This window comes from Anguilla anguilla, chromosome 8 (assembly GCF_013347855.1).
Source record: "Anguilla anguilla isolate fAngAng1 chromosome 8, fAngAng1.pri, whole genome shotgun sequence".
NCBI classification, from domain to species: Eukaryota; Metazoa; Chordata; class Actinopteri; order Anguilliformes; family Anguillidae; genus Anguilla; species Anguilla anguilla.
The window spans coordinates 30,853,515-30,878,872 of NC_049208.1; the positions used below are offsets into that span (position 1 = coordinate 30,853,515).

Here is a 25,358-nt window from a genome sequence, read left to right on the forward strand (position 1 = left end):
AGCCGGCCCTCAGGGTCCAGCAAAAAGTGCAAATAAAACCATCACCAACTGCTATAAAAACCTACTACTGTAAATCATTACCGTCTCAATTCAGTCAGGAGATCAGGCTACAGCTGGTGCACTTCTGTCACAGAGGGCTCCAGGCAGTGATTAACAGCTCTGTACAAACAGTGAATCCGAGCTCGCACTTGTCCGCCGGTGTGGTTACCATCACTGCTCTTAGCACTGCCATGGCAGCCGCAGGTCTGGCCACAGGTGAGGATTAGCCTATGTGTACCGTTAGATGTGCAGGCTACAGAGGTGGAAATGAGGGCATCATTTCCAGTTAGCATTAACCTCCGTTTGAGATTGCACCAAAAAAAAAAAAGACAGAAGGTGCCAAGTGCGGAGCCGAGGAGAACTCCTTCGCCCCCACATCCTGAAGGTCATTTGAAAGGCTGAATTTCTGTCGGAGCACCTGGGATTAAAATATCCCCACCCAGGAACCAACCCACCTTAAGCCCCAGTGCTCTGACTGTTGCAGTCCAATTCAAGGCAATTTTATTCAAAATCAAAACTCAAATCCCGCCTGGCATGTGTATCACAATTGCAGCCCACCACCTTATAGAAAACTGCTGTACCCATGGCAACAGAATGACGTCATTGGGTCAGAACCTAACCAATGGTATAAACAACAAAGCAGTTCCATGAGGACAGCCTGCCACACCCACTGGAACAAAGGTGGGCTGTTTCTTGTATGGACAGGTAGATTCTCAGAAATTTTCACAGGAATATTCCGTTGTGATTGAATGGTCTCACTTACAGACACAAAACTCAATCAACCGTTCAGCTTACGTGAAAGCCCTTCACAACAGCAAGGTACTTTTGTGACTTCCATACATGACCTGCTTTCTGTACATGACCTGCTACTCACAGCCTGTTAGTCCCTTTAACCAATCACCATTTACATATATCAAAACAGTCCAAACGTATTGACAACTAAAGTTCTAAAGATACTCCAAAATGCTATAATGCATCAAAATGAATCAAAACTATATGAAATAACATCTCGCATATACATCACTGTGTAAAGTCACAGAACACAGAGGTGGACCTGCATGCCTCAGAAAGCCAGCAGGCACTATTAAAAGCAGATGACTCCAGTTCCCAAGAACAGAATTCCGCAATAAAAGAGAGGAACCCGAATACTGGGAGCCCCGTCCCGTCACGCAGCCCAGCCTCGGGTCAGGCGCTCTATTTATCGCCGAGGCGGCCGAGCGCCGGTCGGCGCTGAGCTGCGGTTAGCGTTGGAGCGCTCCCACGCACGGTTTATTTATAGAAGACTCCGCGTTTCCAGACCGCCGGCGAGGGCCCTCGCCCGTCAGCCCGAACCAGCAGCCTGCCGCAGCAGAACAGCTCCTACAATTCCCAGAATTCCCAGACGAGCATGGGGGACCGTAACTTAACTCAGGACTGAAAGCGTTTCCACCAAAAACATACAGCATTCATAAAGGTCAGCACTCTTTCTGCAGATTAGGGGAGGAAAAAAGATGAAGACATTTTGGCGCGTTGCCTTCGCCGTCGAAGGGCAGGCCCAGCTCTAAAGCCTTGCTGAAGCCCCCCGTGTTCCATCCGTGCGAATGGTGTCAGTGTACTGCTCGGGCCCTGGCTTCGGACCGTTCAGCAACTCAGCCCCGAGCTCCCCGGCTTTGCAGGTCATGGACACCGGCCAACTGGGCCACGCTGCCGACATCCAGCAAAAGCACGGAGTCCGTCCCCATTAATGTTCCCCTAGGAACAAAGCCTTTAACTCGTGTGAAAGAAAAGAGGAACAGTGACCTTAGGAGAGCAGTCTCGCACTGAACAACATAATTTGTCAACTTTAATTAGGAGTCACTGGGTGTTCACCTGGAAAATGAGACCCAATGCTGGTAAAGGAACCATACATGAGACACTGATGAATGGATAGCAAGCCAGCCTCTACCAGCTCCACAGCTGTCAACAGCACAGAAGATTAAACGCACTTGAAAATGTACATAATTGAAATGGGTATGTTAATGTAACTGGTAAAAGTAATGTGCACAGTGCCCAGTTATTATAATGTGGAATTTAAGAGTTCCACAGAGAAGCCAGTCTTTTTGAAGCTACAGGACGAATAGGAAGGTGAATAGGACCCTGGGTTCCTTGGCCTTCCCCTCAACAGACATGCAAACAAAACACTTCAGAGGACAGTGGCAGCTCACCCCGAGGGCTTTTAAACCAGTCCTATCGCTACGGAAACAGCCAGGTCTTTGTCAGCAGGCTTCTCGGGAGGCGGACAATAGCACCTGTCAGACCGTGTCTGTCCGCGCCACTGACCCCGCCCACTTCTGCGCCTGTCAATCGCAGGTCAATCAACCCGGCGCTCGTCAACCGCCCCCCGGCCAATCGCAGCCGGTTCGGTCAGGCTGCAAATTGAGCGCGCGGGGACGCTGAAAAAACAGCGTTAAAAGGAACACGGGTAATTTGCGCCACACAAAAGCAAGGAGAAGGGGGGAAAAAACCCCCAAAGAGAAAGAGAGTGGCGCGCACGCCCGTTTAGCCTGAGAAATGGGAAGCCAGGCTCTTTCAGCCATTCCTTTCTTATTTCATGGCCCGCAGGTAAAAGGCACCAGCGCTGATGCGAATTCCATTTTTCGCGAATTCCATTCCCCTTCCATTACTTTCTCGTTTACTGGGCGCTTCGTCAGAGAGAGAGAGAGAGAGAGAGAGACCCCTCCCCTCGCTCCGTTCCATCAGACATTTCGTAACGGGGGGGGCACTGACGCCAGCATCGCGCCGTATTTGACTCCACGTTTCTGAAGGCAGTAATTCAGAGCCGCAGCGGGTGATTGAGCCGCGCTCCAGAGGAAAATATTAGCAGTACGTACACGCCTCGCCCGGAGAGAGAGAGAGAGAGGGCGAGAAGCTGACAGAAACGGAAAAAGAGAGGGAGAGAGAGAGAGCCGCGGAGACAGAAGAAAATGAGCGGGTCAGAGGTTGCGGATGTGACTGAAGAGATGTGTCCCGCAGTTAAGGCTTGTTTAAGATGAATCTACAGCAACGCGGCTTCCTGTTCATAAGGGCCTTTCCATGTCACATCTCATTAACTGCCCGAGGTGCGTATGGCCCTTCAGTCAGGTGATTCCAGCAGCAATGTCTCTCACTCCCGCGCAGTAAGCGGTCCGGGGAGCAACCTGCCCGGTCTGAGAAATATTCAGGAGCAGCCGTGTCATGGAAAATAAAACATAAATAAGAAGGACGCAGGCTACGGGGCATTACTGTTCTGTTCATTACTGAGAGTTTCCAGGAAATGACGTAGTCACCCCTCCCCTGGGTTTGGTAACCTCGCGGTACGTCCCACCGGAGCGGAGCGTGACAAAGCCAAAAGCAGGCGAGCCGGCGGGGTCACGTACGCTCGCATTCCAGGAAACGCCGCCCGAGCCTCTGTACGCCGCGGCCACGCCCCTCCAGCGCACGCTCCGACCCCGCCGCCGAAACGTGACCTCCGCCGCCGGGGGGTCGGGGGCGCCCGGGCGGCTGCGCGGAGAGGCGCGTCTCCAGGGCGTTCCGCGGCGGGAAATCTGTGAATGAGCGCTGGAGCTGACAGCCTGCCAGCAGCCTTACGCTGCGTTCCTCCCACGCCTCCGCAGAGCACCGCAGGAGAGAGAGGCTGCCAGCGCTCTCCAACGCCACGCCGGGAATCTCTGAGCCCCGCCCCGCCCCGCCCCAGAGACCCGCACCCAAACCCACCAAACCCACCCACCCAGGGCCCGCGGCCCGTCCGGTCTCTTAGGGCCCCTGACCTGAGAGACCTCCGTCTCTCGCGTTTGTCGGTATAACACTTTGTTCGTAATGATGGAGTCTTTTTTGGGAGGGGGGGCTGTTTTGTTTGGTGCACATATACTCATGTGGGTGATGGCTCCACCCTCTCTCGCTGCCGTGAGGGGGTGGGGAAGGGGATATGGGTGTGTGTGGTGTGTGGGGGGGGGAGCTGCGCCGGGCGCTTTGTGTGAGGCTGTCAGTCACGTCGGAGCGAGCTGCAGCAAGCGCGCCGCGCTCAAACGGAATCCAGGCGAGCGAGCCGAGGATACGGGTTCAGATCCCGCGCCCCGCCATTCACGGGCCGGAAACCCTTTCAGAATACGAAAAAACCTGAACCGGCATGTTCCCTCCGTTCAGAACGGATGGAATAATCACACACGCAGACACGTGAACACACACACACGCACGCACGCGAGCGCACACACACACGCAGACACGTGAGCACACACACGCGCGCACGCGAGCGCACACACACACACACACACACACACACGCACGCACGCGAGCGCACACACACACACGCACACACACGCAGACACGTGAACACACACACACACGCACGCGAGCGCACACACACACCGCCCGCGTGTCATCTGGAGGTGAAGATGAGACACGGTCGGAGGATTAGCTGTTCCTCCTGTCACAGCCGTAACCATAACTACGCTCCTCTCAACATTGCGGTGTCACGGCGAAGGAGAAGTTGCTTTAGCGCGGTAACAATGGGGTCTCTCCGGTCGCCTCGCAATGGGAGTCAGCTTGTTAATTCATGAAACAAACTCCGTGACACTGACACTATGCAGGCGGAACACTTTTTACATTTTATGTGCCGCTCCGCCCTCGGCGAGCAACTGCCAAAAGTCCTTTCGGTACCTGACCTCAAATTTGGCAGATTGGGTACTCGTAGCGCCAGTTTCACAAAACTGCCACGGCTAATAACAGACATTTATATGCATGTAGGCTTGCATGGGACTCGTTTGCTGTCTTTGTGACGCTTAAGAGTTAAAAGCCAGAGCTGCTCTGCCTGAGACTCACAACGCCGCACAAAAGGCAATGCTATTGAAGTGCAGCTGGAAAAACAACCATAAGACATCCCGGTGAAATGGTCTCCACCGGCTATTCGTGCCTGCGGTAATGCATCTTAATTTACTCACGCTGAGGACACAGAGCGCCAGCAGCTCCCTGCACACGGGACTCAGCGCGGGCCGGTGGGCTAGCAATACAACATAATCCACAATAACGTTCTGCTCAGACCGGCTCCACACCGCCCTCAAAGCACACCGCGGTGGGAGATAAAAGTGAAGGTTGCACCGACCCCATTAAGACAAATTGGCCAATCGGCACGCGGACGCACCTCGGAGTTATGGACTGACGGGTCAGCCGTACGGGTATGACTCCATTAGCATGCACAGTTGCACATTTGGATATTTCTCATCGCCGATGCAAAACAACGAAACGGCTGAAAACAAAAATGAGTCATACTTCTCATTAATGGCTTTTGTTTTTCAAAATGAGACAGATGCGTGTCTTAGCCCTGTTACAGACATCAAAATGTAATGGCCTTGAGATCCTGGTTACTATGCACACATTTGTGTCTCCCCCTTGATAAGAGCATCAGTTCAATGGGTAAAACGTAGGCTAAATGTAAAATGCCTATTACTGCTGCTTTGATTATTGGTTATGAACTTCATATCCATTAAAGATTAGAACTGCTCTCCTTTCATGCCAGTTTCTAAGTTATGAATGTTTCTGGAACATTCTACTGCACACACGTGTGTCCCCGTGCCAGGACCCTGACCCGACTGAGCTTACCGACCGCCGGCGCGTCGTACTCGTCCCCCAGCAGGATCTCCGGCGCGGAGTAGGCCAGGGAGCCGCAGCTGGTGGTCAGCTTCTTGCCCGGCTGGAACTTGTTGCTGAAGCCGAAGTCGGTGAGCTTGACCAGGCCCTGCTTCTCGAAGAAGACCACGTTCTCGGGCTTGAGGTCGCGGTGGACCACGTGGAGCCGGTGGCAGTAGGAGATGGCGTGGACGATCTGGGCGAAGTACTTCTTGGCCAGCTCCTCGCTCAGGCCCTCCTCGTGCTTCATGATGTAGTCGAACATGTCGCCGCCGTCGCCCAGCTCCAGGATCAGGTAGAGCTTGGTGTGCGTGTCGATGACCTCGTAGAGGCGCACGATGTTGGGGTGCTGCACCAGCTTCATGCAGCGCACCTCCTGGAACAGGTGGCCCGTCGCCACGGCGTCCAGCTTGGTCTTGTCGATGACCTTCACCGCCACCTTCTCCCCGGTGAAGACGTGGCGGGCCAGCTTGACCACGGCGAAGTGGCCGCGGCCCAGCGTTTTGTCCAGGTCGTACAGCCCAGCGATCTTGCCGTCGTACCCGCGCTTGAAGCCTGCCATGGCTGGTCTCGGGGCCGGTCGGGAGCTAGGTTTGGGCGCCGCACCCCCGGTGGGGTGAGGGTGTTTATAGCGAGGGGAGGGCTCGGCTCACTTCAGCACGTCCGCTACCGACCTGGAGCCCATGGTGCCAGCTTTCAAACAGACCTGTGCCATGCAGATAGACAACAACAACAAACGCCATCAATTCCATCTGCAAGGGACATACATGAATTTCAGAATTACTGAGGGTAAGAAGCTATGTGACACCCTTACCACCTAAGCCTTTTCAAAACCCAGGGAAAACCCTGGAACTCCAGGTTTAAAGCAGGAAGAAGCAAAAGAATAGTCTACATTTGCAGAGGCTTTTGCATTTTGTCTTTAAAATTGGGAGCAGCAAATTAATCTTCAAGCTTCAAGTGGGAATGTTTTCCGAATTTGTATTTTTAAATCTGTCATTAACACCCCTAATTTGGACATAATAAATGATGTAAGCTAGGAGACAAAAACAACACTTCACTTCTCAGCATTACTTGGGCAATTGTTTCATTTTTAACAGTAAGCAAACTCAACAGAAAGTGATTCATCATTGATCTATAATATAAAAACTTGTGCAATGACAAGAATCAATTTCTGAGGTTTTAAATGACAACTGAACATACCATGAAACAGCAGGTCCAAATATTGTCCTAAATACCTTCAGTGCTCCAATTTACAGAATTTGATGGGAATACATAAAAACTACGAAAAGAGACCACATTTCCACAGGAGAACAGAAGGGAATTTTTAATGAAATAATAAGCTTCTCACAGGTTGCTTCACGCTGGGTGGAATTTTTAGAACAATTTTAACCAAGCTGAGAAAATTGGGAAACATAGCTACTTATGCAACAATGTTAGAACAAATAAGGGAAATAATGGATATTAAAATGGGACAATCCTGAATGTTTGAACACATGAAATCTACATTACATTAATATTTTTTAATGGCCATACGACTGAAAACAGTGACACATTAATTGTATTTTAATATTGCGACTCATTACACCTACTGAGCAATTTTGCAACCCCACCCCAAAGAAATACCATGTCAGTTTGTCACCACCAGGCAGCCAGCCACACATGCTATGTACATGCTTAAAAATTCACCTGAGGAGAGAATAAATGTTGTTATGTAAAGACCATGCAAATGACAATGAATTACCAAGCACCACCAGAACTTGCCATTTTATTGTATGTAAAACAAACGGGGTACTTCAAAACTTCAGACTCAAAACCCAGCATATTTTACAGGCAGCAATATACCATGCAGTTCCTTGTTTAACGTTCAGCTAATTTTGTGACTTAATTATTACTGTTGTATTTGAGGTTTTGAACTCGCATAGGGTGACAACCTGGGATATACACCTACAAGCTGGCCACATTTTCGCCTACGTAAAGACACAAAATATCGATTAAAAACACTAAAGTTGACTCTGGATTCCTAAACCAAGACTTCTTAGGAATTGGCCTCAAACATACAAGAGCTTTGAGGTGGAACAGGAATGTGTACTCTTTCACTCTTTCAACAAACCAGAGAGGTAATGTACACCAATTCTAGAGCACCAAAGACAAAATAAATCCTGGGTAATTAGGCGAATTCATGGCATAAAGGGCACACAAACCCCTGAATTCAAGCCAGCTGTCTATGCCACAGATTGCGTAACAAGCTTATCTGGTTTAGAGAGACTGATAGAATGGGAATGCGGTAGTCACCACACAATGCCAATGGGTTTGGCAAGGTCCATCTTTTTTGCCTGGTTCAAACGCACAGAGCCACTTGAGAAAGCGATGAGGCATTACCTTCAACAAGGCCAAACACCAAACACCTTCAAGACAGAGCTCATTTTAGATTTCAGTAAGGTATTATACAGCACTGGACTTAAAAGGTTATAGGTCTAGTCTCGAAAGCCACACTTCACCACGCACAGAGTGTGCCATTCTTATGCACTGAGAAACAGTAACTGGCCAAGCACCAGTGGGGCCTCATTTGGACACTGGAGTGAGTTCATTTTTCCAAAAGCTATATGGTCTTTTCTGACAGCCAAGAGACCTGTGCATCAACTCACACCAGGCTTCAGCATGGAACATCCACCCGAATCCATATCTGTTTCCCCTTGTTAGAGAACAGCTTTTGGGTGTGCGTGCATAAGGAAAAGCTCACTGTCAAAAACACACGATTCAAGTCCCACAGCAGTAGTCTATAGTTGCTGAGAGATGAAGCTGGACTCTTTTTTTTTTGTGGGTAATGTTTTTGCCTGAAAAACTTGAGTAACCTGCTCAACTTAAAACCAGTTAAGCCACCTGTGGTCACTTACTCCTAATGTGAACATAACTGCAGGTCTGAGGTTTGAAAAAATTCCAGCCAAACAGAAGAAATGATTCTGCTGAGCTACAATGCTACTATGCTACAATTAGTCATGTTTCTGCTATAATTCTGTAAAATCCTTTTAGTGCATTTTATGCATGCAGTAGATCTCAACACACAATACGCATTGATTTGAATAATGTAGGACTAATATTGATGATTTTTAATTATCTGTCCTGCAGTACATTTCCTTAAACTGTCAAAAATGTGAGAGTATTGTGTCTTGAATATGCTGCGGACTTGAAATCAAAGGGCATGTAGCATAGATCTTACATTTAAACTGATCATCCGTCTCAATACATGTTGCTTTCATTTTATGGCATTAAAATGCGTGGCAATTTTCAGAATAATCTGTTTGCAAGTAGCGGGTCATTTTACTTCTCTTAATTTTGTCTCATGCAGTACCATTCTAATTTTTTCCATTTCATGCAAGAGAACTTGCACGACAAGAGTTCAATTTAGGAAAATGGATTCAATCTTTACGAAGGACATTTCAAATTTGAGATAATCACATCTTGCACTCTTGCAGTGCACAACATGACAAGGACTAGAGAGACCGTAAAGTTATGAAAATATGTGCCTTTTAAAAAGCATATTAACAGTAAAATCTGCACATTTGTGTATTCTCATATTTACATTGTTCCAAAGAGGAGAGAAACAGATGAGAATGACTATTGTCATGCCCTTCTAGCAGCAAGACAAAATGATTCAGTGGTGACACTAAGCTAGCAATGAGAAACACAGGCCACACTGCTGCAAGGCAATCAACCACTTCAAAACCAGCAAAACTGCAGTTGTCATGACACCTCAGGAAGACAGCAGTGTAGACTATTTAGTCCTAATAGAGTCCCTCGTAGCTTAACTGATTTTATTATGCATACAATTCACATATCCTTTCAGAAAGTTCTCCGACGACTTTTTTTGCCAACAGAAACACACTAACGAGCTCAAAGCATGTCTACTTCAAATGCTTAAACGTTCATTTGCTTGTTATTTTAATAAGACGTCTATCACTTGCGTTGAATGCTGCAGAGAAGACAAAGGAAGGCAGGGAGCAGGGGTTCATCAGGAGCCAGCCTGAGCCAGACGGCATTCCAAAAACGGACCTGTTCATTAAAATATTTTTTACAGTCTCCTCGGACTAAAACGCAGCCGTGCCACTGGTGTCCCAGGTTCAACAAGCCACCCCCCTCCACTTCACAGAGAAACTTCGACTGCACCAAGCACTTCATTATCATTGCAAAACTTCCCCTGAAGTGAGACTTTCCAAGATAAAGTCAGGCGCTAGATCATGGGAATAAGGTGTGTGGCAGAGAAGTTTTTCTGAAACTGTCAACTCACCTCTCCCTTTTCAGCGTATTCACAATTTACAGGTTAGGGCTCACATTACCCTCATCTTCAGCAGAGTCCATATGTAGAAATGAGAATAGCACTCTACAATGTGGTGTGCCTCATTTCATGTTATAGCTTAGGTTAGCAGTTTCGATCAAACTATGAAATAAAGGCAGTTATCTGGGTGAGCCTGAACTTTGCAACCCACATAAGCACTCAGAATCACAAATGTCACACCCCCATTTCAGTGGCAGGTTCAATGCAGTTAACTCAAGAAGTAAATCTCTTAACTTCCTAGGTTGATAGCCCATGCAGTTCATTGAAGAACCAAATCTCTGCTAATTTCCTATGTTAATATATAGATTTTGACATAAGTTTTCACTTGAGAGCTTAAAGAAGAGCTTGCACCTCAATGATCTTAGTTAAACATAAAAAAGACAAAATACCACATCCTGCACATACTACATCTCCTGCACTGTGCAGCATCTAGACAATGTTTACCAAACTGTTTTGTCTGAGTAGTTCTGACAATCCTTCTGTTTTGGTGTTACCGAGGCAACGCATTTTCAGATTCTTTTGTATGTGTGACCTACTCACCCCATCTCTGCTGTGTAGGTGCAAATACAAAGGACACTATCAAGAAGTGCAGTAAAACTGTGTTACAGAAGTGGTCAACAACATCAAAGCAGTCATGAGTCATGATGAGAACTGAGAAAACAGCAATAAGTTGCTTTAAAAAAGTGTCCCACAAATAGTCATGCTCCTTTCCTTAAGCCTAGACTCAATGCAATCCTGTTCAGATTCACTATCATCAAATGATACACTACATATTACATATAAGATGTAGTTGTGGAAAATATGTGTTGGCTTTTCCTAAACTGCTTCAAGAACACTGTAGTATGGCCTTCTATTTTAATATAAATCCCCTGAGACAAAAGTAGTAATGCTATAGTTTTATCTGTTAAACAGCTAATCTAATCCATCTGGCCCAATTGCCCAGAAGTTAGGCTATATGGCATTGTCCTCTAAGAAGGATTTAAATCTGAAATGTGTTCACAAATCAAAATACTGAGGACCTAGCTACTCTACATCTGCAACCCTACATAAAACAGCGCAGTACTGGTTCATCTACGGAAGTGTCCTGAAAGACCAAAATATATGGGTTGTCGGTGAATTATTTACACACTGCTAACGGTGATGCCACACCTGCGTTCCATTTTGAAATACACGAGCTAGTGCGGCTGGTTTGCGATATTGTGGCATCGAAACGTGTTCGTCGCTGTGAGCCATTTGTTTAGGTTTTTAAGGCACAGCTTAATCCAGGATCCCAAAAAGGGTGCTTTAAAAATCTGTCGTGGAAAATGGTAATTAACAAGCGAGTACAGTTGCCTAATCCAAGCTAGATATCAATAACGACTTAAATGGTGTCGTACCAAGGGACTATAATTAAAATGCAATGTGGGTTACTAGTTACTTCAAATGTATTCCTTTTAAGCGACGCAAGAAAATAAACAAATCATTATCAACTAGATGTGACGACAAACCTAGCTATTTAGCTTCCTAGCTAGCGAACGTTAAATCATTAGATTAAACCCCACATCAACACGACCAGTACGTGCATGCCATGCAGGGTGGAAATACCCTGCATGCATTGGCCAGCAAACCGGCTGCTAACGTTAAACTAAGGACCGTTAGCTAGTGATACCATTCATGAGTTCAAGATTACTACCGTTTGCAGGAGTTAAAAATAATGTAATCATAGCTAGCACTGAGTGATCAGCTAGCTACATACATGCTAGCTCGTCTTCATTTCAGATGACAGCCTGAGAACAAGCTAGTCACATAGTGATCTACCTAATGAATGGTGTGAGCTATCTAGATAACTGGAGGTACCAACTTCCCACTGTCTTAATGTACAGTTTCGTGAATTTAACTAGCTGATTTCAATCTCTTAAAAAAGAACTGACCAGGCTAACAATCACGCCACTGTCTTTAGACTACTTCCATCAGTACAATACAATAGCAGTACGATCAGCGTTATGAAATAGACAGCATGTTACATCATGATAAATGTCCGTTTCTAAGGTGCTGAGTACTAGTAACGTTACTATCAAGTAAAAAAGCAGCAAGTCAGTTACAAGTCGGTGCTAACGTTAAAGCTTTAGGCTTAGCTAACAAGCACTAGTCTAGTTGGGAAAAGACGAGCTAGCTCCACTGGGGACATCCTTGTATACCCCTAATGCAAAATGAGTTTGCCAGTTAGCTATCGTTAAAACAGAGTGAATCATCGTGCACTACCCTGACTGGGTCAGTGCATCCCGGGAGGTTGCATTGAAAAAACACAGCTAATTGACCTAGAAAGCGCTCGCTATTCAAATAAATTACAGAATATGGAGCAAATTGTGATTATATACGTGATATGATGAGAAAGCTAGCTAACGTTACTTGACCAAGAAATGACCGACCTGAGAAGGCCCTGGTGTGAATATCGTAATTTGGCCGACGTTAGCATAACTAGTCAGTTAGATGACCAGCGTCGCAGGAAAGAGGAAACCGGACCCGGTTAGCTCACTAGCTGACGTTACTTATCTATCATGAGCTGCAGTGGTACAGTAACACAGAATAGGTAGACAAAGGCTAGAGAGGGGTCCTCCTAGCTAGCTAGCTAGTGTCACTCAAAAATCAAAATAAACGTAAATCGACGTTTCGATAAGCTTGACTTACCCCTTTCTTCAGAAAACATTGAAGCTTTCCGAAACGTGTGATCTGACGCTTCAAAATCTGTGAGACTCTTGTTCTTGTCTTGCACTGATTTCGTAAAGCCAATTGTTCTATGACTTCCGTTTATACTGTGCCCTTACAATGAGAATATAAAGCTAGCGCACTTGCTAGCTGGCTAACTCTAATCACCAAAGAGCTCTCCGTTCCCCAGCGACAGTTAAATAACTCGAGCTACTGCTGCAGCTCCCCGCGAACTCACCCTCCTCCCTGAAACTATTGCGCAGGCGCACTAAAGCTCACCCGCATTCACTGTAACGTCACACACGTAGCTACGCCAGAAAAAAAACTAATGACGTTACCAAATATATCTGACGTTCTTTTACTCGCTGTTGCTCTTAGCTAAGATTGTATTCATAGAAAAATATAAGCACCTACCTGTTCATCATAACTGTTATTAATGTTTAAATATATTTGACTAATGTTCTGATCCAGAACAAATGACAATCACGGCAAAATACAGCATATCGCCAAAGTAACTAGGCTGAAAAAAAACACCTGAAAACGAAAATATAAGCTTGAAAAAAATGTATGCACGTAATCAATGTCTAAGAATGAAAGAAAAGAAAAAAAACGAACACCATACTAACTCACACATAGATTCTAATGATCATCAGAAAATATCGCACTACACATACCACCCAGCAGATTTCTATAGTGCTACATCATGTCAAATATAACACAGGCTCTTTTCTCTCTATTATTAATGTATTTATTTAGATTTACTTGAAATGTACTCTGGAAGAAATGTAATATGCAGTTTGTATAGCAAAAGATTTGATGTCAAAGACATGTAATGTTTTCTCAGAAATTTGTTGTCCAGTATTGCCAGAACTTGCGGAGGTACACTGGCTAAATCAGTAACTGGATTACATCTAGAAACCACTCCTTCCCTTGAACCAACAGCTTTACCTTCACATATGTATAGCCTTCATAACAATCATTTTTTCTCAAAAGAACAATCCATGGTGCCCGTTAAAAAGTGTGTGTGAGACAAATGGTAACACAAGTTAAGTGCAAAGCCAACCAAACAAATGAAATGCAGTTTGCCAGCAGGCTATTACTTAACTGCACAGTAATAAATTCAGATGTTCAGGGTCTATAGTTCAGAGCAAAATTGAATTATCAGTTGAAATGAGTATGTTCTTGTACAAGTACAGGTTGTTAAACAAGACAAACCTCACGTTTTTTTTTTTTTTTTTTACAGAAGCCTCATTGGAATTACAACACCAACACAACTTTAGTTGTCAAGTGTTCAACTGAAAGATTTTACCCCAGCCCTCAATTACAGCATCAAGTCCATAATTTAGATAAAAATGGTCATGTTGACCTCCTAATTGCTTGCAGCTGGAGCAAAACAGGCAGTGAAGTTCAAATATATGCCTCTTTTAATAGGTAACTCAGATCCTGATTGCCTTTTGGTGTCTCACAATGAAGTTGAAGTTGGTTTTCCGTTGGGATCTACTGATTGTGACTTGACCTTTGTTATCTCCGTTAAAAAGTAACATTCTCCCAATGATGTAATTGCAATGTCACATTTACAGAAACATTCTGACACTACATTATAAATATAACAGAATGTAAATTTTTATCATCCCATCTAAACTCCATTCTAATTAAGGAATTACACAGGTGTTACATTTTGTAATGCTTTAATTTAATGAATGCAAGATGTAATATCCTGTGATTTCTTTCCAACGATGATAATTAACCTCTTCTGTATCATGTGCCCAAGTCTTTTTTGTACTGATGTGATTTTCTGCCCTACATATTTTACTTAAAAATGATTTTACTTTCAGCATAATGAGGGGAATATGTGCCTGATGTCTGCTTAGTTATGAGCAGCTTCAAAGGTTACAGTACATTGCTAACGTCCTTCCCACTGCTTAGTTTAGTTGTAACGTTTAATGACTATATTATTGGTTTAATTAAGGTTAATAGGCCTTTGCACAACTCCCCTGCCTTAACCTTTATTACTGTTCTGAGGAAGCAGGGAAGTAGCAATATTTAACAGACAGTTATGTAATATGTACAAGAGCCATAAACTTTATGAGATCTTGATGAGTGGAGTGTACATAGCTGTGTCCCACATTTATTTTAAATAATGAAAATGAAAGACAGGTGGTTGATTATGTAGGAACTTCCCCCTACATTAATTTATATCTCACTATATCCTTTATCTATATGACTAAAAGTATCTGGACACCCCTTGGCCTGGTGTTGTTTTTCATGATTTGGCCTAGGACCGTTAGGCCCAGTGAAGGTAAATCTTAATGCCAAATTTGTGGCAACAGTTTGGGGAAGGCCATTTCCTGTTTCAGCATGACAATGCCCCCAGGTACACAGCAAGGTCCATATAGAAATGGTTTTGTTGAGATTGGTGTGGAAGAACTTGTCTGGCCTGCACGGAGCCCTGAACTCAATCCACCTTTGGGATCAATTGGAAAGCCAACTGCGAGCCAGGCCTAATCACCCAATCAGTGCCCGACCTCGCTAATGCTCTTCTGGCTGAATGGAAGCAAATCCCTGCAGCAGTGCTCCAACATCTATTATAAAGCCTTCTCAAAAGAGTGGAGGTTGTCATAGCAGCAAAGGGGGGACCAACTCCATATTAATGCCCACAATTTTTGATAAGATGTTGGATGTGTCCACATTCTTTTGGTTATGTAGTGTATCTCACTACTATGAAATACTATGAAAAGAAAAATCAAATAATATCAAATAAACACTGACATTTGCCCCCTACATTAATAGTAAAAAAATGTTTTTCATTTATTTACTTTTCAAAGAACGAATTATTGAATGGTCCTCCCACTCCACAACACTGTAAAACATAACCTCCAGATTGAGACATTTTCCCTTCCAAGGCTGAGATCAGATACCTCCTCCTGCTAGGCTACCAGCAAATGACTTGTTTGTATCACTAATTGCCAAGACGATTTACATCTGCACCCTCAAATTCATCAACACCAGCATGTGCACTCACATGAGTTTCACAGCAGCATTTTACATAAGAAACAAGCAGGAGAATTCAATAAAAATCAGCAATAAAAAGCTACTGTTGTGATATTTCCTTTCCCTTCACAGAGGCCTATAGCAACATCACAGGAACTGAAACCTAGCAACTGCTGTAAGTCCAAGGATAACACTGTCATTGACAGTGGTTCATTAATGTGGAGAGGCGCTAAAGAAATGTGTATTACCAGCTGTTCATGCTTATTAGAGGCATTTACAAAAAGATAGAAACACTTGGGTCTAACTGATATGCTTTTGAGAGACTAATTCATACAGGCATTCCTTTTTTTGATATTTACAGAACATATTTCAGTGGGGTGGAGATGGGCAGGGGGTAGATTCTAAAATCAATGGGAAATACTTGCATAAATTAATCACTCATCACTCAGAATGAAAGCAATAGTTAACATCATGGATACTTTCAAGAATATTATTTTAATTTTATTCATTTTTTTGATTGGCCCAGAAAGTTTTTTTTAATGCAATTAAGGATATTTAAGATATGTAGAAGTTTGGCTACACAATGGCAAGTATAGGGAATTTTAATTTATTTTATTTTATTTTAATTTATTTTAATTTATTTTATTTTATTTTGGGGGGGGGGGGGTGTGTGGTCTAAAGCAAGAGAATACAGTTTAACTTCAAGCCAGTATGCATTGACAAAGTTGTAAGTTATTAACAAATTATTTAAAAAAAATTATGTTGCAGTTGGAGCCACTTCCTATGGTGCATGCAACCTGAGGTCATTCAAGGAATGAAGTACCAGCACAATATACAGTAAAAACTGATATGCATTTTTAAAATTGTAAATAAGCACTATAAAGTTAATCGTTTCATAAGAACAACCTCTGAAAACAAAACTTCACTGTTTAACCTGCTTTGGAATTACTTGAGTGCTTTTTCTTGCTTTAGACCACCAACTCCTAAATGCCATTGTAAAGGCACCATGTCATCAGTAACTTCTGTAGATATTTAAATGATCCATTATTGCCCACAACAAATGTCTGGGCCAATAAAAAATATACACTATAACTAAAATAATATTTAAACTCCAGAAAGTCAACTATCCCTTTAAGAATACAACACCATAGCTAGAAAAAGCTCAATATGCAGCTGGTCACAGCTATACCTAACTGTATAAGGCTGCTTTTAGAACAGAATCTCAAGAGTATGAACTAAGGTAGCCAGCTGGAAAGATGTGCCTTCATGCAATGTAGACAGTGGTGATAGGGATCTGCTCTGAAATGTCGTTATTAGTTTGTCCAACAGCTTACATGACAGGGCCTTAGGGCATTATACAAGACCAAAATTACATTCTGTTGATGGGATGGAGACACTCAGTAACAGAGAAGGGGGTTTCTGGGAAAAAAATAGTGCTTATTTTTTTTAGCAGCCATTTTGTATTAAAATACAGTACCTTTGTAGACTCACATGTATAGGACCCCTTTATGGTTAACTTGTTAATATTAAACAAACATTCGATCAGGTTTTACATTTTTAAGAGTAAATCACACCAATACACAGATCCAGCTTCTAATTCATAGAACAAGCAAACAGAAATCAACACCATTATTAACCTTGTCCTAAGGTGATAGCAGGAGGTGTGTTTATGCTTGCCATGGTTTTGCAAAGATAAAATTATGGAACTGTATGTATAAACACAGTCTGATTTGTCCTCTGGCAATAGATGTGACTTTGTGCTGGCATGGACAACACCAACTTCTCTGATATGTGGCTTACATCACTATGTTATTATTATTATTTAAATCACAGTCATTCTTTGACAATTACAAAAAATCACACAATTCGAAGCAGTAACACTTGCAGCAGTGACATACTGGTGACCTTATGACAGACCTTACTTTTTCCACGTAGTCACAGGTAGAAAAATATTTCATTTGAAGTAAGAAGCATGGCTACCCTCATGCCAACCTGAAAACATATAACTGCATTTGAATATCTCTACAGGTGGGATGGAATTGGCCTTCGGTATAACAAAAGTCTTAACACAGTTGATACTGTAATCGAGAATAAACTCAAATCAAATACATAAGCAACAAAACTAAATCTGAACTGTAATTTTTTTTTAAAGAACATTACGTTTGTTTGATGTCTAAACAGAAAAACAGTAACATAAAAACGTATTTAATATCAATTAGACAATATTCCTGTCTTCAAAAATGTCCCCTTTTCTCTTGATTCTACGTGTGGGCTGTGTAATCATCTCAAAAAGTTAGGTGTGTACACCTACCGGTGGTCGAAAGTAGTATTACACCTATATTCACTTATGGGTGATAGACCAATATAGCGAAATATATTATTTCCCACATTCAGCAATACTGTGATATTTCTATACATTCCGTGAATACTGTCGGTGCTTTAATCCAATTATGTAATTGCAGGCTCATTGGTATTGAATTTCCAATGTAAAATCAGGATCAATTTTTCAAAAAATAAATACAGATTCTAACTATTTGTTTTCCATAACTCTACTGACATCTAACGGACGTTATAGCTTTACAGATATTTTAAGTAACTGTGGATATTTTCCGAAATCTTCCAAACAATGCACGTGACACGATAAAAATTCTCTTCAATGTCTGAATTTTTAAAAACCCAACTTCTGTTAGGACAATCAAAGTGTTCGAGTCCTATAACCTTTTCGGATATAGGCCATCTTCTGAAGGTTTATTTCTATTCAATCTCCATATGCTGAACAATCAATTTAGCTGAAGGATTGAAGAGTCCGTTCCCGGACCACGCCTATTTAGTAACTCCTGACTTGTCAACGGAACCTGTAATGAAAATAACCGGGAAAGTTACAATTTTATGAAATACCCATTCAGAATTATTAGCCTAATTTTCCCTCTGGCGAGTCGCCTCGGTATTTCTCTGATGGAAATGAAAAGTTCGATTTCCATATTTTCATTTTCTTTCAGCAAGGAAATTGGAACTGCTGCTGATTTTATCATGCTACCACACACTGAATCCAGATTTACTTATCTTCCGAAGGCGACGCGCAGAACCTCCACAGCTGGGACCCTAGACGGTATGAGCATTACAAGTGCTCAACCTATGAGGGGGCGACAGCGCTGCGGTAACAATCTGCGGGTTGCTTGAGAGAAATGAGTGGGGCTAATCTAATTGTCCAGCCTTCTATCTTTCTCTGACTCTGCAACTACTCTGTGCCAGGCTGAATAATCAGATTTGACAGTAAGTAAAAACACAGCCGCCCTTTCCCCCAAGACGCCATTTCGTATTCTATCTTCTAAGGCTAAGCGCTTTTTCCCAAACTATGATTAAGAAAGCTCGGCTTTCTCGGGACCTCACAAGTGAATTCAGGATTATACCCACAACGAAGTCTTTATTTAGATAAAAATCAATGAACAGCTCATTTAAAAAGAAGGCTACGACTATCTCTGTCGTGCTATGTAAAGGCAAAATATCAACAGTCAAAAGCCGTATAGAATTTAATCCATTTGAATTGGGAATAGTCGAATCTTCATCTAGCTACGTGACAGCCTAACCATGAATGACTGCATTATTGGTTCTCAAAAAACATTTTTGTGATAGTTTTGACTGTTATTTTACCTTATTTAATTTAGTCCTGAACAAACGGCATGCGATTATAAAAGGATAGGCCTAGTTTTTTTTAGGCTGTGACACTGATCGTTTGGTATCGTTAATGCAGAAAATGTAGGTTATTCATGTTAATCGCCAGATAAATTGATGGGTCAGAACAGGACAGCCGTTCAGCCAACAGGCTTACTTTTTTTTCCATCTTAAGTTAGGTTCTCCTGAATTTTCAGCAATGGTAACGGAGGTTACGTAGTTGATTTTGCACCGTAATGCATTAGTAATTTATGATCCCTCGTTATCGCAATCCCATCGCAGCATACAATTTAATGAGACCAATAACGCCACATAATTTAAGGAGTACATTTTAGCACATGTACCCTACAGAAATGATCGAAATCACAACACACATAGTTCAATCTACCCGCTTCTCAACTCCTAGGATTGGTGAATGAATGGACCGGCAGGTTCTGCTTCGAATATCCTTGACGAAATGCATTGCGCTCCCAGGCATTCAACGACACAACGTGCAGCTCTCATGAATATTTATGATCGAACGGTTCATTGGAAAACAAATGACCAGCCTCAAGGTATGCACGCGCATCATCTTCAATAAACTCACTGCCTATAAAAATAGTACACATACAATTTAATCGTTGAGAATTTAAGAGAATGAACACGATTTATAAAAAACATAAAATAAGATTGAACTAAGACAAGTGATTGGGGTTGCACCTCCAAGTTGTGGGTTGGTGGGCCTATCCCATATATGTTATTTAAAAAAATAAAAAAATCTGCACCATAAAGTTACCTTGAATATATCACACCATACAAGTTATGAGTATGCATCATGTATTAAATTTAAGTGTCAATGCACTGTGTAGTATTTTACATATTTATCCCCCCAAAAATTGACAGACATTGAAAATATAGGACGTGGATAACAAGTTATCTACTCAAATTAAAATATACATAATAAACATGCATTCCCAATAAAAAACATCACTTTCTGAAAAGCTATTTGTGAGATTAAAGAAATCTTCACTTTGAGATTGTTCCAAGAGCATGGACAACTAGAGCTAACCAGAGCACCAGAAATCTAACCAGCAGGGATATTTTAAAAAGTATCATTCATTTTACAACCATTTCATTAACATGCAAATATAGCACCTAGTAAAGCTGCTGCTTGAAATCGTCAACTAACTTACTGCACTGCATTTTTGTCAAAGTATACATTTCATTTTACTGTGCTAAATAAAATACCGGACCATTTATTTTCACTTAAGCCACGACATGACTAGCTAAAAGACTGCTTCCAGGAATGCTTGCTTTTTACGTCATTAAAAAAATCCTGCTCAGCAAACTAAATTGCTAGCTTGTAACAGGTGTGCCCAATACCGTGAAAATCTGAATAACAGCCCCCCGCAACTTTCTTTCCTTAGTTTCACCAACTGCAAGAGGGCTAGTGACAAAGTGCAACCTCGCCGACTCTACGGTCGAGTGAATGTACCAATCCAGTAATTCAGTCAACAAGTAATCAGTCAGTGTTACTTCAGTGGCTTTAAGCAAGTCACAAAATATAGGCTCAACTGCCATTTTGGAAATTGGAAGTAATGCTCTTTTATGGAAAACGCATGTCTATGCTTTCCGATCCAACTGTTACGTTTATGATGAACAGAAAGTTTTGCACTTTTGAATTAGGAAAACAACTGGATTCTGAGTCATTTACAAAAAAAGTTCCTTTATCATTAGAAATGGGTCTTAAAAATACTCAGGGCACTGTAGACAAAAAAAGACGACCTTAAGTACAAGTCAGGTGATTTTATTTGATAATTCATGCCTTTTTTGCTGCTTCTTTCTGGAGCTTCTTGACTTCATGCTTGATAATCTTGTTCCTCTGTGGAAAAACAATGGCACAGTTTAGTTCAACACCACCAACATCAAATTCTTGCCTTTCGCATTGAGCGCTCCACTTTCAATTATGCGGATACAAACACACACATGCTCTCACACACACAAGGCATAAATGAACAAGCCAGCCCTCATAGAAATCGGCCATTCTCAAACAGCAGATCATGTGTGTGGGATGACTGAACTTAAGTCTATTCAATGAATAGGAGCCAAAGTCAATTTTAAAAACAGCAGACTGATGTGACAATCCAAATAGTATTTTTTTAAAAGCATTGCAGATTTCAAAAGCCCATCATTGATATGGCCACCCAGAGAATTAAAGGATTTCAATCCTGTCAAACTGACAAGTATATTCCTTCTGCCATTTCTTAAAGAGAAACAATTCAAGTTTGAAACACCCAAACTAATGCTACAAAACAGGTTCCTCCCTCTCTTCATGAATAATTTCACTGATCTGAAGTGAATACTCATCTGACTAAGTGATGTTTACACTATACTGCTTTCAGCTGTCCTGTGGATCAAGTATGGATGTGACCTCAGAGTTTTCAGTTGCAGTACCATATTTCTGTAACTGATGTGACAACATTACTCTGGCAATGCACACTCAGAGGCGACACATCCACCAAACTTTCAGCATTCTCTTACCATTTTCTTGGCCTTCATCACCTTGAAGCGGTCAAAGTCTGACATTTGGGCCCTCTGCAATAAATAAATAATCCAAAATTAAATTCAGAAAATGCAAATTATATTATCAGCACAGCTAAATACAACAGTCAAACAAAAACTGAAGAAACGGGTGGGGGGGGGGCTATGAAAAATATGATTTATCATAATGACAATGTATCTAGGGCCATTCTCCCACTTCCACAGTAACTGACCAAGTTTTGAAATGCACTTTATTTTTAAGTGTCATTTCATTTCTGTAGAAGCTGAACTTGCAATACACTGCCAAACTAGAATCAGATACTGGTGTGCAAGTACACTGTACCTTTTTCCGGGCTTCAATCTTCTTTGCCCAGCTGGTCTCAACCCATTTCTCATTGACCTGAGCCTTTTCCCAGGCACGCCTCACAAACTTCTGACGAGCGCTGTCCAAACCAAGAGGCAGGTAAATTCAGAATACAGAATACAAATTCACCGTGAGATATAGGGCTTGACTTTACATTTCATCAACCAGGATTAAGCAAGGCCTTAACAAGTCTAAAGACTTAACATCACCCATGAAGGCCTTAAAGTTTAACTCACCATTACTCATCAAGGTCTTAAGAAGTCTCAACACTCAACAATACCCTTTAACACTCTGAGATGGGTTGTGCTGATATAATAAAATAGGCTTGGTCTCACTCATATGCAGCTCAGTGAATGTATACACAGATAAGAGAAGGCTTGCACTCTAGTGATCTTCTAAAGGCAAAAACCTGCCTGCTTTTCTTAAATTTGTGGTTAGTCCTCTGCTTTTAAAGCAACGCACCTGTGTGGCACTTTGATAACAAAGTCGGTGAGCTGCATGCACTTGAAGGGCATGGCCTGTCTCTTCACTCCAGTGCAGGGTCCATCCACCAAAGCCTGGAATGAAGTGGGGGTGTGGCATTAAACCAATGTATAGAGCTCATGCAAGCAGCACCCTTCTCATCAGGAACACTGCGTGTCCAACCTTACCCTGTTTTGGTCAATGACATCGATGATGGCCACAAGCTTGCCAGCGTGAGGCCCAAAGGACACGTAAGCCACGCGGCCAATCTCAACGTAGCGCTTGAACACCTGCGCAACACAGAGGAGGAACATGAGGAAGAGCATTACTGGCAAGCAGTATTTCTTGAGTATTGCCATAAAACGTGTAACAAAAGTTTAAAAAAAAAAAAAAAAAACACTGCCTAGTGTATGCCATGGAAAATCAAATCTCAAAAAAAAAAAAAACTTACAAATTTGCAACAGACAATATTGCAATATTGGTTTAAATAACCTGAATATTAACGGTGTTTCCTACACCTGTGGGTGAACAGGGCACCCCGTAGTCCAGGATCTAAACTAGGCAAAAGCATCCACAATGCTGAGATTACAGGAAGGCATCACCAGACATATAACACACACACTGTAGACACCCTCGTAGTCACGATCTAATTAGCCAGACAGACTGAATACTTCCAACCAATCTTTGGTTCACCGTTACATGTAACTTAAGTTTTATCCATTAGCGTGGCAAACTAACTAGCAATACATACGCACTTATAAAAATGCTAAGTAGAAAATAAGCCGTTCTAACATTAGTTCACCTAACGTTAAATAATTATAGCCAATAATGTTACTCGTACCATACTTCTAGGTACTGTAAATCAACGCTAACCAACAAGCAAGCCAACGTTACACGTCTTAACGTTTACTATCTGAAATCACTAACAAACCCAACTGAAAATGAGTTTTAAAAAACTGCTAACTGAACGATGTTACACCGAATACACAATATATATTCTGCCAACACATCATCCACCAAAATCATAAGCAGGCACTTCCAAACAGCAAATTGCATCGGTAATGTTAATAGTTGAATTTTCGGCCTAAACTAAGGCTTCATGGACCACGCTATGATTATGTTACAGAACAACTTTGAAAACGACCGAAAAAAACACAAACATGTGCAATAAACCCACACAAAAACACAGAATTTCGTACGAAGGTATTCCAGTTGCACGTTTTTTATTAAATAAACAATGATATATTCGAAAAAATGATAGAAATCCATTTTTCTGTATTCCGTAGCTCGCTTCACGCGCTTACCATGATGGCTGTCCTCGATCAGAAAGGACTGCTGAGCTTCCGTTCAACAGCAATGCTTCTTCCGCTCTGTATGTGCGCACGCGCGTCTATGACGTTGCTCATCATCGCTCCGGAACGCTGTCCTGAAAGTGGATCTCAAAAAAAGTCTGAATGTGGAGCGCAGAATGGTGTATAGTGGGGCTGGAGCTCTCGTTGTCGGAGAAGTATGATTGAACGCATGATGTGTGTTCAAAGAAGGGAATGTGTTTGTGTACAATGTGTTTAGGGTAGGAAGCTGGCAGTATCATATTCATAACCCTAAATGGTATTATGCGGAAAATGGGCGAAAGTGCTACCTGAATTCAGTTATGTTTTTAAATCGCCTAGCAATGTCCACTCAAATAGTTTCGAGGTACCAGTTCTCCTTATGAACAATCTACATCGTCAGATTTCTTATATCTTCATACGTTCTCTTCCACAAGGGGATGATTTGTACACGGCAGGATGTATTCATGAATTCGCCTCTGCTATCATTGAATATATTGTTCCATTTCAGCCCAAATGACAAATTTTTAAAGAAAACTATGTTAAATTGCAAACGATATTGGTCAAAGGCACGGAAGATGATCTGAAAACCAAGAAATAATAATAATAGCCTAATAATTTCATTTGGTTTCCACTGGAAGTTTTTTTTAACGAATGAAGTAATAAATAAAAATAAATTGTATTATATAGGCATACTGTATTATTAAAATTATGTGTGACATGAGAACTGGACTTACAGTACAACTCCAAGATGTTTCATTCCCAGGTAGGCACTGCTGTTGTACCCTTCAGCATTACCTTACCTAAATTGCTTCAGACATCCATCTGTGTGAATGGATTGCACGTGAAATAATGTAAATTGTATACTATAACATCAGGCACTCTAACCTTGGCTGTGAAACTGTTTAACCCACAAGTAGGATCTTTTGAACAAGTATGCTAGTCTATCTCTATAACAGTACCTGTGTGTACCGTAGTGTAGGCTATTTTTACTGCAATTGAAAGGCATTGTTTAGCTAGGTGAACCATTCCATAGCCACTAGGTGGCAAGCTTGCAAACTGTGAAGTAAAATTCTACATACCAGTAAGTTGCTTTCTAATTCCTTTGTTTCAACCATATCTCAATGGTTTCAACTCTCAAAATGTTGTGCAAAATCTCTAATACAGTACAATGAATGATGTTTGCATGTGAGCTGATTTTACAAAAAATTGAAAGAAGTACAACCAGACAATGATTTTGATTCAACATTTTTTATCTGCATTTCCATCATATTCTGTGTTTCAGCAACAGTATGGACAGCATTTCTCTTTTATGTTATGTACCTGTAAAATAAGATAAAACAAA

General features: G+C 42.2%; 2 protein-coding genes across 2 annotated transcripts in view; both read right to left on the bottom strand.

Moving 5' to 3' along the window:
- The window catches only part of LOC118234036 (SNF-related serine/threonine-protein kinase-like), a 37,373-nt gene extending 24,423 nt beyond the window's left edge, over positions 1-12,950 (bottom strand). The window contains exons 1-2 of the mRNA XM_035430319.1: positions 12,659-12,950; positions 5,632-6,364 (exon numbers count right to left, since the gene is read on the bottom strand). Coding sequence (XP_035286210.1) covers positions 5,632-6,220 — 589 coding nt within the window. The 5' untranslated portion in view covers positions 6,221-6,364; positions 12,659-12,950. The remainder of the gene's footprint in view (positions 1-5,631; positions 6,365-12,658) is intronic.
- Positions 12,951-21,109: 8,159 nt separating this feature from the next.
- rpl14 (ribosomal protein L14) lies at positions 21,110-24,092 on the bottom strand. The gene is made up of 6 exons (XM_035431332.1): positions 23,990-24,092; positions 22,874-22,975; positions 22,686-22,780; positions 22,203-22,302; positions 21,860-21,913; positions 21,110-21,200 (listed from the first exon to the last, which is right to left on the bottom strand). The coding sequence occupies exons 1-6, from the start codon at positions 23,990-23,992 to the stop codon at positions 21,138-21,140; spliced, it is 417 nt and encodes a 138-aa protein (XP_035287223.1). The 5' UTR covers positions 23,993-24,092; the 3' UTR covers positions 21,110-21,137.
- Between the last annotated feature and the right edge of the window lie 1,266 nt (positions 24,093-25,358).

What these genes read in the sequence shown, in the direction of transcription:
- rpl14 (XM_035431332.1), bottom strand. An exon ending in AGATTGAAGCCCGGAAAAAG is followed by an intron (nt 21,914 to 22,202) that starts GTACAGTGTACT and finishes TATTTATTGCAG; the next exon opens with AGGGCCCAAATGTCAGACTT. An exon ending in TGATGAAGGCCAAGAAAATG is followed by an intron (nt 21,201 to 21,859) that starts GTAAGAGAATGC and finishes GTTTTTCCACAG; the next exon opens with AGGAACAAGATTATCAAGCA.